This window comes from Prunus persica, chromosome G7, assembly GCF_000346465.2.
Source record: "Prunus persica cultivar Lovell chromosome G7, Prunus_persica_NCBIv2, whole genome shotgun sequence".
Lineage (NCBI taxonomy): Eukaryota > Viridiplantae > Streptophyta > Magnoliopsida > Rosales > Rosaceae > Prunus > Prunus persica.
In genome coordinates, this window is record NC_034015.1 from 10,070,717 (window position 1) to 10,087,453 (window position 16,737).

The window sequence follows — 16,737 nt, forward strand, 5'->3', positions numbered from 1 at the left end:
CTGAGGTGGAAAATAGTTGACTTGGCATATACCTACAGTGAAGGTATGTAAGGAAAAGTTTATTTTTCATGTTTGTTGTTTGTAGGTGTTGATTGTGTTTTTTTCTTCCCATTTATTAGCATTGGTTGTGTTTTTTTCAAGATTACTTGCTGTTGTAGTGAAGAAGATTATGAACCAAACTAAGTCTATAGGGTAGGTAGAATTTCCAACTATGCCTATACAACAGGTTTGTATCACAAACATTACATGTAGAACAAGTATACATGCCAGACATTTATGTGTTTGCAGTAAATGTATTTGTCCAGAAATGGTTTATGTAATATATTTGTTAGCAATTACATTTGCATTTAAATTTGACAGGTTCTTTTCCACTTGCTTTTGCCATCCTTGATTTTGAAAATGGAGCTAATTAGACATGGTTTTTGCAAACTCTTTTCCAGCCATGAAGATCCTTCAAACAACGTAGTTTCACAGAAACATTGCCCGTAGAAGTAAAATGACGACTTCCTTCACCACACGTATCCTTCCCACACACCTTACCTATATATCAGGTATACATCGCACCTTGTACAATAACAGAACCCAATAGACAATAACAATCATAAATCCAAACAATACAAATACCTAGAAGACAGGTTCTGCAACTGGTGTTAAAATGTAAAATTCTTCTGCAAGATTTAGGACTTCTCACTACTACATTTTACGATTTGCGCGACGAAGACAATTTTGTTGCGCAGAGTTCAATTTGATCGCACAAACTCAAGCGCGACAGAAAATTTGTCGCGCGTAATCTATCGCGCAAAGATCGTGAAGAAAGACTTTGCGCAACCGATTGTATCACTCGTCGTGCAAATTTGTGCGACGGTTACCCTTTGTTACACAAAAGGTTCAGAGACGACGCAATAGTCCGTCGCACAAACTTAAGCGCGACGAAAGCGGGTTCGTCGCCACAACGATGCGCGGTGAATAATATTCGTCGCGCAATACGTCTCGTACACATTTGCGGCACCAAGAGTTCTTCGTTGCGCAATTCGTGTCTACACGTATTGCGAGACGAAACATTGTTGTCGCGCATACGTTTTTTGCGCGACGAACATTTTCGTCGTGCAATACGTGTCGTAGATATTTGTGGCACAAAGAGATCTTCGTCGCGCAATTCGTGTCAACACATTTTGCGCGACGAAAAACTGTTGCCGCGCAAATTCTTTTTGAGTGACGAAAATATTCGTCGCGCAAGAATAAATTATATGTATTTAAAAAAATGAAACATTTTTATTTCGTAATATATAAATTTGTGCAACGAGAAAGATTTCGTCGCACAAAATTAATATATATAATTATTATTTAATTTTAATATTACTTTTTATTTTATTTTATAAAAAAATAAATTTGGTTTTTTTTTTGGGTAATAAAATGAAATTCCAATTAAAAAAAAGAATTGTAAAGAACATATTTTTTATATAAAATAAATGTATGCTGCAAGAGAAATATTTAAAAAATAATTATGAAAATAAAAAAACTAATCAAATAATGTTCCAAAATCTACATTGTCGTCTGGCACATGCGATTCAGAGGTCTGGGGGTCTACAGGGGCCATCATCTGGTGGGGATGCTCGGGATGGACGGGCTCGGAGGTCGGCGCATCAAAATGCGGGACTGGAATGCCGGACTGTGCGAGGGATTGCAGAATAACCGACATCTGACTCTGAAAAGTGGCCACCTGTGCTGTCAAAGCAGTGACCTGATTGTTTGACTGCGCTGATGAACGGGGTCTGGGTTCCCTCCACCTGGCATTCCCCATCCCTCGACAATATGTCCCCGGTCTCCTCCCGAGAGTCTAATCCAATGTCTCCGTCAAGATCTGAAACCCAGCATCCAGTGGAGGATCCACAGACTCGATCGGAGCATCGGGAGGAAGTTGGGAGGCGGACTCCTGAAGAACCAACTGGCTCCTCTCCACCATCGTCGTCTGTTTAGCATAACATAAAATATAAATTAAAACATTCATATAATAACCTTTAAACTTGAATGCGTAACATAATAATTAAAATTAAATAATACTTACATGAAGGGACTCGGCCAACTCATTCCCAAGTCGAACATAAACATCGCCAAAGACGTCGATCACTGCGAATTTGAACCCCCCTAAATTGAACAAGAGAAGAAAAATATTAGTACGAAAAAATAAATTAAGAATAATTAAATATTAAAAATTAAATAAAAATTATTTTATTATTACCTGCCGCCGTGCATCCATCCTATAGGAGAAGGGCCTGGAACCCGAATGATGGAGAAGAGTCTTCTTCTTCCTATTGCCCTTATTGACTTTGGCTATATTCTGTTATACAAAAAATAAAACATATTAGTTGAAATTGAAATTAAATATAAAACATTAAAAAAATATTATTAAGAAAAATATAATAAATTTGAAATTCATATTACAAATTACCACAAAAGCAGGCGCCTGAAAATGAGCGCAGAGCCACGCCCAACTATCATCCCGCCCCTCAAGCTCATTCGGGCAACCCTCCTGAAGAGCGACTTCTGGATCATCAAACGCCTCAAAATAGTAGTGCAAGTCGCTCTTCCACTGTTTATACCTCTCAGAGAAGAGTCTGTTGACGTACGCCAACGACTCGTCGTCCAAGTCCTCCAAGTTGTAGTTCGTCTACAATAAATAAATTACATAAATTTAAATAATATAAATATAAAATTTGAAAGAAAAAGAATTAAAAGGCCTACATACCGACAACTGGCCGTGAACCTCCATCTTGGTCTCGTCAGGCATCACCTTCCAAGACTTCTATTTCATCGGGCAATGGCTCCGAATGACATGACCAATGTCGTGGGCCAAGGAGCTATGCAACTCCGCCGTCGGTGCAGCCCGATGTCGCTCGTCGTATCCGATGTTGATACGATTGTTGGTCACCCGGGTGACCTTCGCCGTCTTCAACTGCCGACACGGCCCTCGGGTGTTCTTCTTGGCTGCAAAGAAAGATGACATTAATGTTAAATAAATAACAAATTTAACTATAAAATACACACACAAATAAAAACAAAAACAAAAACAAAAATAAAAATAAAAACAAAAATATAAATAACTGGAGTTTAAGGATATCTATACCTGGCTGTGACCCCGACGCATCAGTGGATGTGGTGTCGATGGTGCTGGCGGGCCGATGACGCTGCATGGCGCTAACAGGTTGTGCCACTGATGAAGCTGATGAAGCAGGCGCCTAGGACCCCACGGGACCAACTGCCAAGTGGTCCATCAGTGCTGGCGCAGTGGCAGCAGATTTCGGCTGAGCAGGGGGTTTCGAACTCTGCGTAGTCGTCACCACCCTACGACGTCTAATCAGGTCTGACATCTGTACAATTTCATTAATACACATACAAATTAATAAAATATACGAATATTTGAAAGCACATACAATTTTATTAAGATTCTTGACCTAGGGTTTGCGAGTTCGGAGTATCCGGGACTCCGATCCACGATCCGTCGAATCCTAGACGATCCTAGAAATACAAGGTACACCATACGTGAGTTTCAGTTCGATCCAACGGTCCGAACATAACAAACCCGAAAATCGCACAATAGGCAAAATCCGTTCGAGACTCAAACGGTAATCAAATTCCAATCCGAAAACACCTACGCGCTCGTGACAAATAGGGGATTGCACTGGGACCCAATGCAGGACTGCTACAGTAACCCCACGCGCCACCACACAAGCCGGCAGGGCGTGGGTGTCCAAAGCGATACTAATCGCCGGAAATTTCTAAAAACTAAGGGCCAAGGTTCCTACCCTAGGTTCAAAACATCAATTGGAGCCACTTTTGTTCTCGGACATACCCCGAAAAATGGCCAGAAGTGGCCGGAATTGAAATTCAAAAACCGGCCGAAACTTAGGGTTTCAAATCCACTGCCCTATTGCAACAATTACATAAATCCTACCCAACCATCAGCTAAAGCATCAAAAATAGGACAGAAACCATACCTCAGGTGTCAGATTTGGTCGCCGAAGGAGAGAGAACAACGGCGGCGCAGATTCGGTGAAAACCGAGAAAATTAGGGCGGCTGGCTCGACAGTGACAGCGGGGAACCTCCGGGGTACCACCGTTGTGGCGGCGCCATCCAAAATCCACTGGGTAGGGGGCTGAGCTGACGGCGGAGAGAGAGAGAGAGTTAGGGCAGAAAAACGAATCTGGGGAAGAAGGAGGCTATCGCGTTGTTTCTGTAATTTGATTCGATTTTACGCGACGAACAAACAAAAGCGTCGCGCAAAATATTTTAATTGACACTTGCGCGACGACATAAGTATAACTTCCGTCGCGCAATATTGTTAATCCCAAAATTTGGTATCAGGGTAGTTTTTGCGTGACGCACAGTATCGTCTTTCGTCGCGCAATGTTGTCGATCCGGCAAAATATTGGGGAGAGATTGAAAACTTTGCACGACGCACAGTATCATATTTCGTCGCGCAATGTTGTCAATCCGCCAAAATTTTGGGACTTCGGGTTTAACGGGAGAGATTGAAAACTTCGTGCGACGTACAGTACCTTATCTCGTCTCGCAATGTTGTCAATCCGCCAAAATTTTGGGACTTAGAGTTTAGCGGTTGAGATTGAAAACTTTGCGCGACGCTGCCCATATTCGTCGCGCAAAGTTGTAATTCGCCAAAATTTGGGATTTAGGGTTTATTTGCAGACATATTGCGCGACGAATATCGACAGCGTCGCCCAAATCTGCTTTCTGTAAACTCGCAAATTTTTTTGACTAAGTGTCCAAAGAGGAAGAGGGTGAAAGGGCTGACTGAGATTGCGCGACAAAGAATCCTAGTGTCGTCGCGCAAGAGTGTTCTTTGCAGGCTTTGTGCGACCATCGAAACGGCTTCGTCGCACAAAGTTGTAATTTGCCAAAATTTGGGGTTTAGGTTTTATTGACAGACATATTGCGCGACGAATATCGGCAGCGTCGCGCAAATCCACTTTCTGTAAACTCGCAAATTTTTTTGGCTAAGTGTCCAAGGAGGAAGAGGGTGAAAGGGCTGGCTAAGATTGCGCGACGAAGAATCCTAGTTTCTTCGAGCAAGACTATTCTTTGCAGGCTTTGTGCGACCAACGAAACGGCTTCGTCACGCAAACCCTAAACCCTAAACCGCAGAAACCCTAAACGCGAAACTAGTTTTAATGATCCAACCGGCAAACTTTTTTTTTATATTTCAAGATCGTATACGCCGAAAATCTGACAAAACAAACGTTAAGAGATCAAGTAACGGTACAAAACTTTTCGACGGTTCTAAATGAAAAGTCATGATTTAACGGTTATTTTAACTCCGATTTTAATGATTTTTTACAGCTACTTTTCTTGACCCTATATGAATACAATTACTGAATTTGATCTTCAGTTTAAGATGTTTACACTAGGGTGATACCACATAATCTTATGTTATATTTAACGAAAGTATAAGTAAACTATTCATTGTTGGTGAATATGTGGTTTTGATGGCATACGCATTCTACGAAAGTAGTTTCAATAATCCAGCCGTCAAACGTGTTTGTTTATACTTCGAGATCTTAGGCCCCAAAAATCGGAAAAAAAAACATTCAGAGATCAAGTATCGGACAAAACTTTTGAACAGTTATAAATGAAAAGTCATGATTTAACGGTTATTTTAACTCCGATTTTGATGATTTTTTACAGCTACACTTCATGACCCTATATGAATACAATGAACTAACTCGATCGTCAATTTCGAATATATATGTGTATATAAAATATAATATAAAAGAATATGCATTTGCGCGACGAGAGTAAATATTCATCGAACAAAATTCCATCGCGTGACGGATGATAATTTGTCGCGCAACGTTTTAACTTTACGCGACGACTTTTTTCTTGGTCACGCAAACTTTGCGCGACGAGGTGTACTTCGTAGCGCAAAATTCCATCGCGTGACGGATGATCATTTGTCACGCAATGTTTTAACTTTACGCGACGACTGTTTATTAGGTCGCGCAAACTTTGCGCGACGAGGTGTACTTCGTCGCGCAAGGATTTTCATTTTTGAAAAATGTTTGGTGTCAATAATTTTCAAACTTTGTATGAAAATGGTTTGGATATATTTATTTATCAATATTTTATAACAAATGTTTTATCATTTTCATTTTGTAAACGTGTTTTTTCAAAAAAAAAATTTAAAAATTAATATTAAAAGGGTTTTGATATATTGATTTACCAATGTTTTATAACTAAATTTATTTTAATAATGTTTCAGTTGTCCACATATATAAGGTTTGGATATAACAACTACATATATTCAAACTTTTGTATTACACAAAGTCTGTACACTAGCATAATAAAATTACAAAAAATTTAATTATTCATCATCTGAACTATAATAACTTTCATTATCGTCGCTATCATCACTTTCGGTCTCCCAATCCTCCTCCTCCTCCTCTATAACTACATCATCTTCGTTGCCCGGGCCCACTGCAACATCGAATCTTGGAAGATCCCCGAGGTCAATTGTAATTGACTGAATCGGTATTTCGATTGAAGACACTCCTTGTATTTGAAACGGTTCTTGTATAACATGTGTATCTCGAAGTGTTTCCGCATCATTTTCCATTGAAGATTCTAAATGTTGGTCAGCCACATTGTCGACGTCGTTGTCAGTTGGGTCTAGTTCTGGTATAGCATACACGTTCCTATGATCCATCTTCTAAACAACTTTCCAACTGCTCCCGGCTTTAGGGTCATCTAGATACACAATTTGTGTTGCCATATTTGCCAAAATGTAAGGGTCGTCATCATACCAAGTTCTGTTAATGTTCACAGATAGTAAGCCATGGTTGATTTTAACACTTCCCGGCCTATTTGGGTTGCTATTAAACCATCGACACTTAAACATGATCACTTGGTACCGATCTTTGTAAAGCAATTGAACGACAGTTGTGAGTTTGCCATAGAAATTAATGTTCGTACTTTCACCTCCACCTGGGACATGGACACCGCTGTTTTGAGTACACAACTTGTCATCTCGTGCAGCCCCCAAAAATTTGACGCCGTTAATATAACAACCCGAAAACAATTCAGCGCGAATTGGGCCGAACGCCAAGTTATATAACTCATCACTGTAAGTGGGGGAATTCGATGATTTCAACTTATTCACCTAATACAATACAAAACCATTCACATGTTAGTCTGAAAAAATTAAATACTACAATTTATATTTGTCAAATACAAAACACTTATAACTTACAGAATCCAAAAGCCATTGTGGAAATAATTCACGGTGTTTCTGGGCAACTAAATGTGATGGATGTTCTCACTTCATCATCTCTTCATGCTCATCTAAGTATGCCATTATCTCATCACAATTGTTCAGTACGAACCAATGCGCTACCTGCATGTCATTTCTAGAAAACGACTCTCCTCGTCCAGGATCTCCAAAGGGTCGTGTGCTTTGGGCAAAAACAGAAAGTTTTTCCTTTCTCATACCTTCGTCGTTATTGCGCTGAGGACGATTGAAAGCCGTCTCCACATCTTTTAAATACATTCCACAGAAAGTAAGCGACGCATATTGAACCCAAGCCTCTATAATTGATCCTTCGGGCTTCGCCCTGTTGCGTACACTTTTTTTCAGCTCTCCGAGAAGCTTGTCAAAATAAAACGATATGATACAAATTAGCAAGTCTGTGATAATGATGCATACACAAACGATAAGGATTATATACCTTTCTATTGGATACATCCAGCGATAGTTGACAGAACCAGCAAGCAATGCCTCTTCTAGCAAGTGAACCATCACGTGCATCATACTTGTGAAGAAAGCTGGAGGAAATATCATCTCAAACTTGCATAGGACTTGGACAATGTCATGGCGCAACTGAAACATGTCTGTCTTTCGCAATATTTTTGCCGTCAGTTGGGAAAAAAATCTGGACAACAATATGATTGGCTTCACAACATCTTCCGGCAATAGATGTCGAATACCCACAGGAAGTAGGCGTTGCATAAACACATGGCAGTTATGGCTCTTCAGTCCAGTAAATTTACCCCCGTCAACATTCACGCAACGTGCGATATTAGAAGCATACCCATCAGGAAACTTTACAGACGATACAAACTTTAGAAACTCTTTTTTGTCATTCGGTTTCATAGAAAAGAATGCAAGATCCCTTCTAGCTTTATCACTGTCCCTGTTCATCCATAAACCCCTTCGTATGCCCATTCTTTCCAAATCAAGACGGGCTTTGATTATGTCCTTTGTCTTGCCCTCGATATTTAGAATCGTGCCCACCAATGTGTCAAATACATTTTTCTCAACATGCATCACATCTAGATTGTGCCTCAATTTGAGTTTCGACCAATATGGGAGCTCAAAAAACATAGGCTTGTGAGTCCAGTTCATATGTGTAGACGGTCTGGTCCGACTAACTGTTTTTTCGAATGGAGCAAAATCCAAACGGTTAAGCTGTTCCAAGATCTCATCACCGGACCATTCTTTAGGTCTGAGGCGACGCTCTGTGTTCCCGTCGAACTCTTTATCTTTTTCCCGCCACTCATGGTCCCATGGCAACCATCTCCGATGACCAAGGTAACAAACTTTTCCCGCATGCCAAACAGAAGTTACATTTTCCTTGCATATAGGACATGCCATATAACCATTTGCGCTCCATACAGAAACCATTGCATATGCTGGAAAATTATTCACAGTCCACATAACTGCTGCCCGCAAAGTGAACATCTTCCCAGTTGATTTATCGTACGTGCGAACACCGTTTGTCCATAAATCCTTCAGCTCATCAACCAGCGGCCTTAAGTAAACATCGATTGACCTTCCAGGATCCTCAGTTATCAAAACAGTCATCATCATGTATTCTTTTTTCATGCATTTCTAAGGCGGCAAATTATATGGGAATACGAAAATCGGCCAAGTGCTGTGGTGTTGGTTTCGAACCCCATACGGATTGAATCCGTTAGTGGCAAGTCCAATCTCACATTTCGGGGATCAGCAGCAAACTCGGGGAACGTTCGATTGAACTCTTTCCATGCCTCCCAATCTGCAGGATGCCGCATCACATCATCGTCTATCCGTTTTTCCTTATGTCATTTCATGTCTGCGGCAGTATGCGTCGACATATACAATCGCTGCAACCTAGGTTTCAGGGGCAGATAAAGCATGACTTTTTGTGGGATCTTAGTCATTCTATTCTGAGATGTCATTTTGAACCTCGACTCATTGCATATAGGGCATGTATCCAATGTTTCATTCTCCTTGTAGAATAACATGCAATTATTTTTGCAAGCATGAATTTTTTCATAACCCAATCCAAGACCATTCAACACCTTCTGTGCGTGTTTATGGTCTTTCGGCAAACAATTGTTCGTCGGAAGCATTCTCTTGAAAACCCCCAAAAAGTAATCGAAACACAGGTTCGACATACGATACTTTATTTTTCCGTGCATTAGCTCTACAATGGCCGTGAGAATGGAAAAGCTCTCGCACCCCGGGTATAGCTCTTGGTTGGCATTTTTTAACAGTTTTTCATATTGTTCAAACTCCGCGCTGTCTATTGGTGTAGGCACGTCATCTTCCCTTTCGTGATTGATGTTGGTCGATGCAAATGGAAAAGCATCCTGTATAATATCCATGACTTGATCATTATGATCCACAATAGGTTCAACACTGTCCATTCTTGTGACATTTGAAGACGAAGCAGGGTCTAATTGTTCCCCATGAAGGTTCCAAATGCTATATATCTCAATCATTCCATTCCTTACTAAATGAAATCCAACATTTTCAATTGTCTCCCACAACGTGTTATTACACCTCCTACAAGGACATCGAATTCTAGTTGCACCCGGATTGTGTCTACGTGCAAACTCAATAAAATCCTCGATCTCATCCAAGTATTCGTCTGCACATCTATTCGGGTTCTGTATCCACCTTCTGCTCATAATTCCTGAAACCACAATCACAACATAACAATCCCAACAACTTCATACGAAGTTATAATGTCACCTTATGCCTCCGGTAAGGGCCCTATCCCATTCGGGAATGCATAGTCCTGTCACGTAACCTACGGCTACATGAGATTAGATTTCGACATAGATGAATTTCGACAGCATCTCGATACAGTTCTTGAGGTGGGCATAGGTATAAATACCTACGTACCACCCGAAGAACGTACCGAGATAACACCGAAATCTCCACAATCGAAACCTAATCCTGTAGCCGTAGATTACGTGACAACACTATGGATTACCAAACTGTCCAAATAGTGGGACAATTCAAGAATTAATTGGACCGCAGTCATGCTTTACGCATCCATGTACGAAATCCAACTAATCTCGAACGAGAAACTAAATGTTACAAAACAAACAAATAAAAGTACGAAGTTAATTTCAATTAACTTCGTACATCACAACACATTGTGCTACGTCACGCACAATTTAACAACATAATATAAATATAACTTCACAAAAAAATATACACATAACAAACTAACTTTAACATTTTTAATATATAAAAAGAATAAAATACCTTATCAATCGTTCTCCACAAATCGCTAATTACAAATATCCCTAACGAGAACAAAATTAATAGCGTTAGTACGAATTTACATTAATACTTATAAACTAATGACAAAAAATACTTACCCAATCAACGTATTGAATTTCCAGTAGAGGCAATGGCCGAGAGGTTGAGAGAGAGGCAGAGGCAGAAAGGAAATTTGTTTGCTTTCTGCCTCTGCAATGGTAGAATTCTGATATGAAGAAGAAGGACTTTGCGCGACGAAACATATATTTCGTCGCGCAAAATGCCGTCGCGAAAAACAATTTTTCCGTCGCACAAAACGTGTTTTTCCGTCGCGCAAAAACTGGTGTTTGGGCCTAAATCTAGCACGCCAAAGTTCAAAAGACAAGTCCATTACCTGCCCAGCCCAAAAAGCCTGAGGATACCAAAATTAGGATCAAGACAGATTGGGCTTCACGCCAGGATGTCAAAAACGAAGCCCCCAGCCCAAGAAAGACCAAACTGTCATTTGGGCTTCAAGGATCAGCCCGTAATTTTGGTTGGGTTCAAACCCAAGGGATTAAAAACATACCCACGTAACTACCTCAGCCTTGAAAAGTCAGCAATTCCAACTAAAATAAAATATGAGAGGGACATCTCTGAAGCACTGCCAACAGAAGATCAAAACCCATCTGAGTTCGAAGATTTTGCTCTAGAGCAATACACCATCTTCCGAGGAATTCACGGATCACGCTTTCTAAGTTAGAACAGGAAACAGGGAGCTGTTCAGAAAATACAAAAGAACAACCAACCGCCATAAAAAAAACCCACACAGACTGTTGCGTTGGTTGAAATAGAAAATTGCAACCCAGGAAACCAGGGAAGGGACTGCTTTAGGAGGTGACTACTGAAGGCCTATCTGCCATGATTGATAAAAATCCTTTCTACTTTACATTATAGGAGATCTTTTTACCGCCCATTATTAAAATCTAAAAGACCACCGCCCTAAGAGGGTCTCTTATAAAAGCAGAAGTAGGCAAGGAAACAAAGGACACTCAATTCAACAATCAATCAAACAACCAGAAATCAGCCAAAGGCAAAAAACTCAAAATGATCACTTGATCACTGAGAACCTTCAAACAAACTGAAGCAACCAAAAGCTCATTTGAGCCACAAAAGAAGCCAGCTATAGATCAAAATTTCCAAAGTTCAGACTCAGAGAAATAAGTCATTCAAAATGAGACTTTTCTCGTTACAAATTTGGTTCAGCAAAAGTCAAGACAAGCATAGTTTGAGTTTTCACAAATATGAAAACCTCAACAAATTTCATAGTGCAGTTCCAGCTTGCTAAATCCTCTAGAACAGCCACTTCTGCCCCTTCAAACTGAGGAAGCTGCAGTTCTGCCCACTCAAAAGCCTCCCAAGGCTTGAAGTAGATTAAAGCTCTGCCAAAATTGAACTTTGGTATCGATTTACAGCTGAAACTAAGCAGTTGAAGTTGTTGACAGCTCAGTCCAGCGCAGATATACTCAGTCCAGCCTGGATCAGAAGTTTCTGCCCAGGCAGAAATGGGATTCCAGCCATCTTTTTGTCTTTCTAGAGTTGATTTCTCCCTTCTTAATTTTGTAAAAGGCAGTTCTACCTAAACAACCCACTTTATTATTATTATCTATTCTACCAGAACTACCACTTTTATACCGAGATAAATTTTGAAAGTCTTCACTAGTCTGAGGCAAGAAAAGAACTTACTTGGGAGATATTCCTCACCCAAATTCACAATCATCTGTTTTAGAAGTCAGTAACTTGGGGCGCAAGTTATCCACTCTAAAAGAAGTCTGCTAGAATTTACATTGCTAGCAGTGGCACGCTCACACACCAAAGAAAGCTGACTCGTCGACCAAAAAATGGTCTCCAAGCCAGTGGGGAACTTCGCCCTTCCACCTCAGGAGTAAACACGAAAATGGGTGAACAACTTGTCGACAAAAAAACTTTTGCGCGACGCAAGAAATTTTCGTCGCGCAAATTCTAGATATCGTCACGCAAAAACAAAATTCCGTCGCTTAACATTTAAGTTTCGTCGCGCAAGAATGTACCGCCATCTGCTTTACGCGACGAATTCTAATTCGTCGCGCAAACAAAAATATCCCCCCTCAATTATTTTGGCGCCAAAATAATAATATCCTCCGTTTTCTTACGCGACGATAAAAGTTTCGTCGCGCTAATTTGTCTTTTGCTACGAAAGCTGTCGTCGCACGAGTGTTCGCAGCCAATTAACCTAACCTTTATGCAGAAGTGTCCCATCGTCGCGCTAGGTTTTTTTTCGCAACGGTTGCTCTCGCCGCGCAAGTGTTTGGCGCCAACAAGAAACCCGGGTTTTTTTTTCGCTCACTTTGGGCGACGAAGGCATCTATCTGTCGAGCTAAGAAATTTTGCGCTTCGAAAACTTTGGTCGCGCAAATTTTCAATTTTTTGCGCGACGAAACTTTTTTTCCGTCGCTTTATTGCATTTTGCTCGACGAAGATTTATTCGTCGCGCAAATAGAAAAACGTCGTAGTGTCTGACCATCGAACTATCATAATATCTGTAATATTCAACCCTAATTTGAACAATTCTACATTGAAGAAGCAAAGAATCTGCAGTGATTGGGTTCAAGGAAGAATGACTATTTGTAACAATGTGATTTTTGGGATATGTTTGCGATATTTTCCTTTCTATTCAATGACAACTGTGTTAAATGGTTTCAGATTATCACGTAAATTATGATTACCTAATACAAGGCATAAGGGGTAATATTGGAATAGAAAATGACTTTTTTTATAAACAAAAAAAAAACAGATTACAACAGAAAATATTTAAAAAGGAATGTAATCCTATATGACACAAAAGTTAAAGGACTTGTATCAAAGTCACCAAATTCGAGGATTAAACACAACTTCTCAATAAAAATTTGAATATATATCAAATTTTCTATTTATTTTAACAAATGATTATTGAGATTTATGAAATTATCACATTTGATTCTTTATATATTTTTTTGTGAGATAGTGGGTTCTTAAGGTTTCTCCTGATTCACTAAATTAGTCCTTACTATAAAATTCTGTTACCAATTATGTTAAATTGTTGACATAACAGATTCACTAAATTAGTCCTTACTATAAAATTCTGTTACCAATTATGTTAAATTGTTGACATAACAGATCACGTAATATATATAAATGTTTTAGAGTTTCAAAATTATTAAAAACTGTTAGAAAACAATAAATAAATAAATAAAACAAATCTGGTTATGCAAAGCACATGGGAAAGGAAGATGCTCTAATATTTTTTATATATTCAATTTAAGATCACTTTGTAATAATGAGGATAGAGAAGTACAAGTACACCTTTTGACCCCAGAGTAAAGTGAAGTAGCAACTTTTGACCCTAGAATAAAAGTAAAATGCGTGCATGTTTTATTGTTGTTATTCTTATTATTATTATTATTATTATTATTTTATTTTGTATCATTGTTGCTCACAAACTCACAAGACAAGGCAATAAGAAAAGAAGATGAACAAAAAGAATACTTTGGGAACAAACCCTAGTGCTCACAAACAATTTTATATCATTTTCTTAAAGACTCACATAATCTTATCTTAAAGAAAGTTTAAGACCGCCTGTGACTCAAAACATACTGAAGAGCCAAATGTGTATTGAATTAAACAAAACACACACTCTCGTCTTTCAAGATCTTTATAAGAATAAAATAGAGCAAAAAAGATCAGAAAAAGAGCTTTTAATCAATGACTAGAGACTGGAAGAACGATAACATTATCCAAGACAGGTCCACACATATGACCAAAGTCATGAAGCTTTGTGTGATAGTAGGCACTGTAAAATGTTATTCTTGTTCTTGGTGAAGTTGCTTGGAACTTGAAGCTTGCAGTTTTGAACCCACCTTTGCCTTGAGACATATAAGGAACTTTTAGGGTTTCCTTACCGGCAAAGGCTTCGACCATCATCGATCCGTGGCAAGCGTTCTTCGCGTCTCCGATGGTGAAGGTAAGGTTGTAGAATTTGTTTGGAATGGTTCTAATGATTTGGGCAATTGCACTTTCTCTCCCTGCAACCAGTTCAATGGCTGCAAGTCCCCCAGGAACTTGGAAGTGCTTCTTGTCAATGTATTTCACAGGCTTCAGGGATTCAATGATCCATCCAGGCAATGGTGAGATTTGGTCCTTTGCCTTGGGAGGGAGGAGGATTCCGGTTGAGAAGTTTTTGAACACATGAGGACCACTTTCAAACCCACCATTTTTCACTAGAGTGCCTGCATTTTAGAGAGATTGATAGCATTAGAGGAATGATATTTTTTGGATCAAGTAATGCTACATGTACTAAAGTAGATCTCTAACTCATGTGACAACACATGCCAATTTGGGTGTTGGCTTAAATTTGAGAACCCCTTTTGATTTCTTAACTGGATTGAAAATGTGGGGTATCTTTAATAGTTTTCTTTTGAGTTTTTTTTATTCCCAAGCACAACTGTTCATCATATTTAAACCCATGGAAATGCAGACTAACAAGAGAAAAAAAAAAATATCACAAACCACCCAAATTAAGCAACATAAACTAAGAGCACCAAAGGTCATCATAAAGAAAAAAAATCATACCTCTTATGTACTTGAGAGGAAGTATCTCCTTGATTGCAATAGCATCCAATAGGGGCCCACAAGTGGGGTCCTCCTGAACCCCAAGGTTGTGGAATGTCACCTTAACAACCTTGGAAGTAGCCCTAAAAGCCCAAGCATAAGTGTCTCCCCCATCACTGCTATACAGGGTTTGAAGGGAGAGGTCAGCAGACTGGCCAGGTATTGAAATCCTAAGCACCTCATCTTGGGAACAAGTCCTTGTAGCACCAAAGGTTAGTGAGTAGACTGAACCTTGGGTAACAACCACATCCTGAGAAATGGAGGCCTCATTGCCAAGCCTCACTGCATGGACCCCACGTGGCACAGGGAAGAAGAAGCCACCTGGCTGGGGCCCACCTTTGATGTACTCCACCAAGCCGCTGATCTCCCATTTTGGGAGTGAGTACTTCCCAATGATCACTGTTTTCTTCAAGTTTGAAGGCTTGGGTGCTTCTTCAAAGTGCCCATTTGGGAGTTCCCCTGAAAACAGAGATGAAATTTATGAAATTTGAACGCAAGACCTCTTCCAATAAAATGGAGACCGAAAACCATTAGACCAAAGATTAGTTGGTAAACATAAATCAGTTTAGAATCTGAAAACATTTTGCCAAGGCAACATTTTGCTTAGCATTGGAAATTTGAAACCCACAAAATGTTAAATGGTAAGAACTTCCTATATTTAAAGACTGTAAAATAAAAAGACATAGGAAATGTGCACAAAAATAAGCAAAAAGAAACGAATGTTTACCATCAAGAGGTGCAGCAGCGGCGGCGGCAGCAGCAGAAGCATAACCAGCGCAGAGGGAGAAAAAGGTGAGGAAGCAAAGCAAGAGAGAAAAAGGCGCCATATTGTTTTGCAGTGGAAGGAGGAGCTAGAAAGACCCTTATATATAAAAACAGAGGGAACAGCCCCAAGTGGGAAATTAAAAATGCAAGTCCCTGTGTAACTGTACATATTATTTAATTTCGAGCCTTATTTAATTATGATTTAATTTAAAGTTGGAAAACATATAGAAAATAAGATAAGCAAACAGCCTATCCCATGTTAACAGGGGCACCAAATTAGCCGCGAGATGCGTCTTTTTGTCTGTGATTTTTTCAGTCTTACTTTGACACAACAACTAATTAGTCTTTTGGTATTTGTTTTTATTTGATTGAAAAATTTCGACTCACATGAATTACGAAGTCGATATATGAATTTGATATTTAATTAGTTGTAATAATCGGTATAAGTGTGTATTTGTTCGTTCTAGAAAGTCCTGTAAAAAAATGTTCTTTTTCCACAGGGTTCTGAATGTGCATAGGTCTTTTCCTGTTGGAGGAGCCCACATGAGATTTTATTGGTTGCCGTGATTTGCTCCTTTTGGAAAATGGAAAAATGAGTCAATTGGACCGTTTGGCAATTCCAAGATTATTGTTTATATGCAAAGAGCCGGATGATATGCCACATGTTGCTGTGACTGAAAAGGAAGTATTGCTTTAGATTTGAATTTAGATTTGATGAAGTTTAAGTTTTTTTTTTTTTTTTCGTCAACATGAAGTTTAA

At 39.4% G+C, this 16,737-nt stretch overlaps 1 protein-coding gene across 1 annotated transcript; it reads right to left on the reverse strand.

The window, feature by feature from the left end:
• Positions 14,088 to 16,067, reverse strand: LOC18770260. Its single transcript, XM_020568605.1, has 3 exons — positions 15,940 to 16,067; positions 15,174 to 15,671; positions 14,088 to 14,830 (listed from the first exon to the last, which is right to left on the reverse strand). The coding sequence occupies exons 1-3, from the start codon at positions 16,037 to 16,039 to the stop codon at positions 14,304 to 14,306; spliced, it is 1,125 nt and encodes a 374-aa protein (XP_020424194.1). The 5' UTR covers positions 16,040 to 16,067; the 3' UTR covers positions 14,088 to 14,303.

Coding starts and splice junctions, on each gene's coding strand:
- LOC18770260 (XM_020568605.1), bottom strand. CDS start 16,039: ATGGCGCCTTTTTCTCTCTTGCTTTGCTTCCTCACCTTTTTCTCCCTC. Junction 15,672..15,939: donor CGCTGCTGCACCTCTTGATG/GTAAACATTCGT, acceptor CTCTGTTTTCAG/GGGAACTCCCAAATGGGCAC. Junction 14,831..15,173: donor TCCTCTCAAGTACATAAGAG/GTATGATTTTTT, acceptor TCTAAAATGCAG/GCACTCTAGTGAAAAATGGT.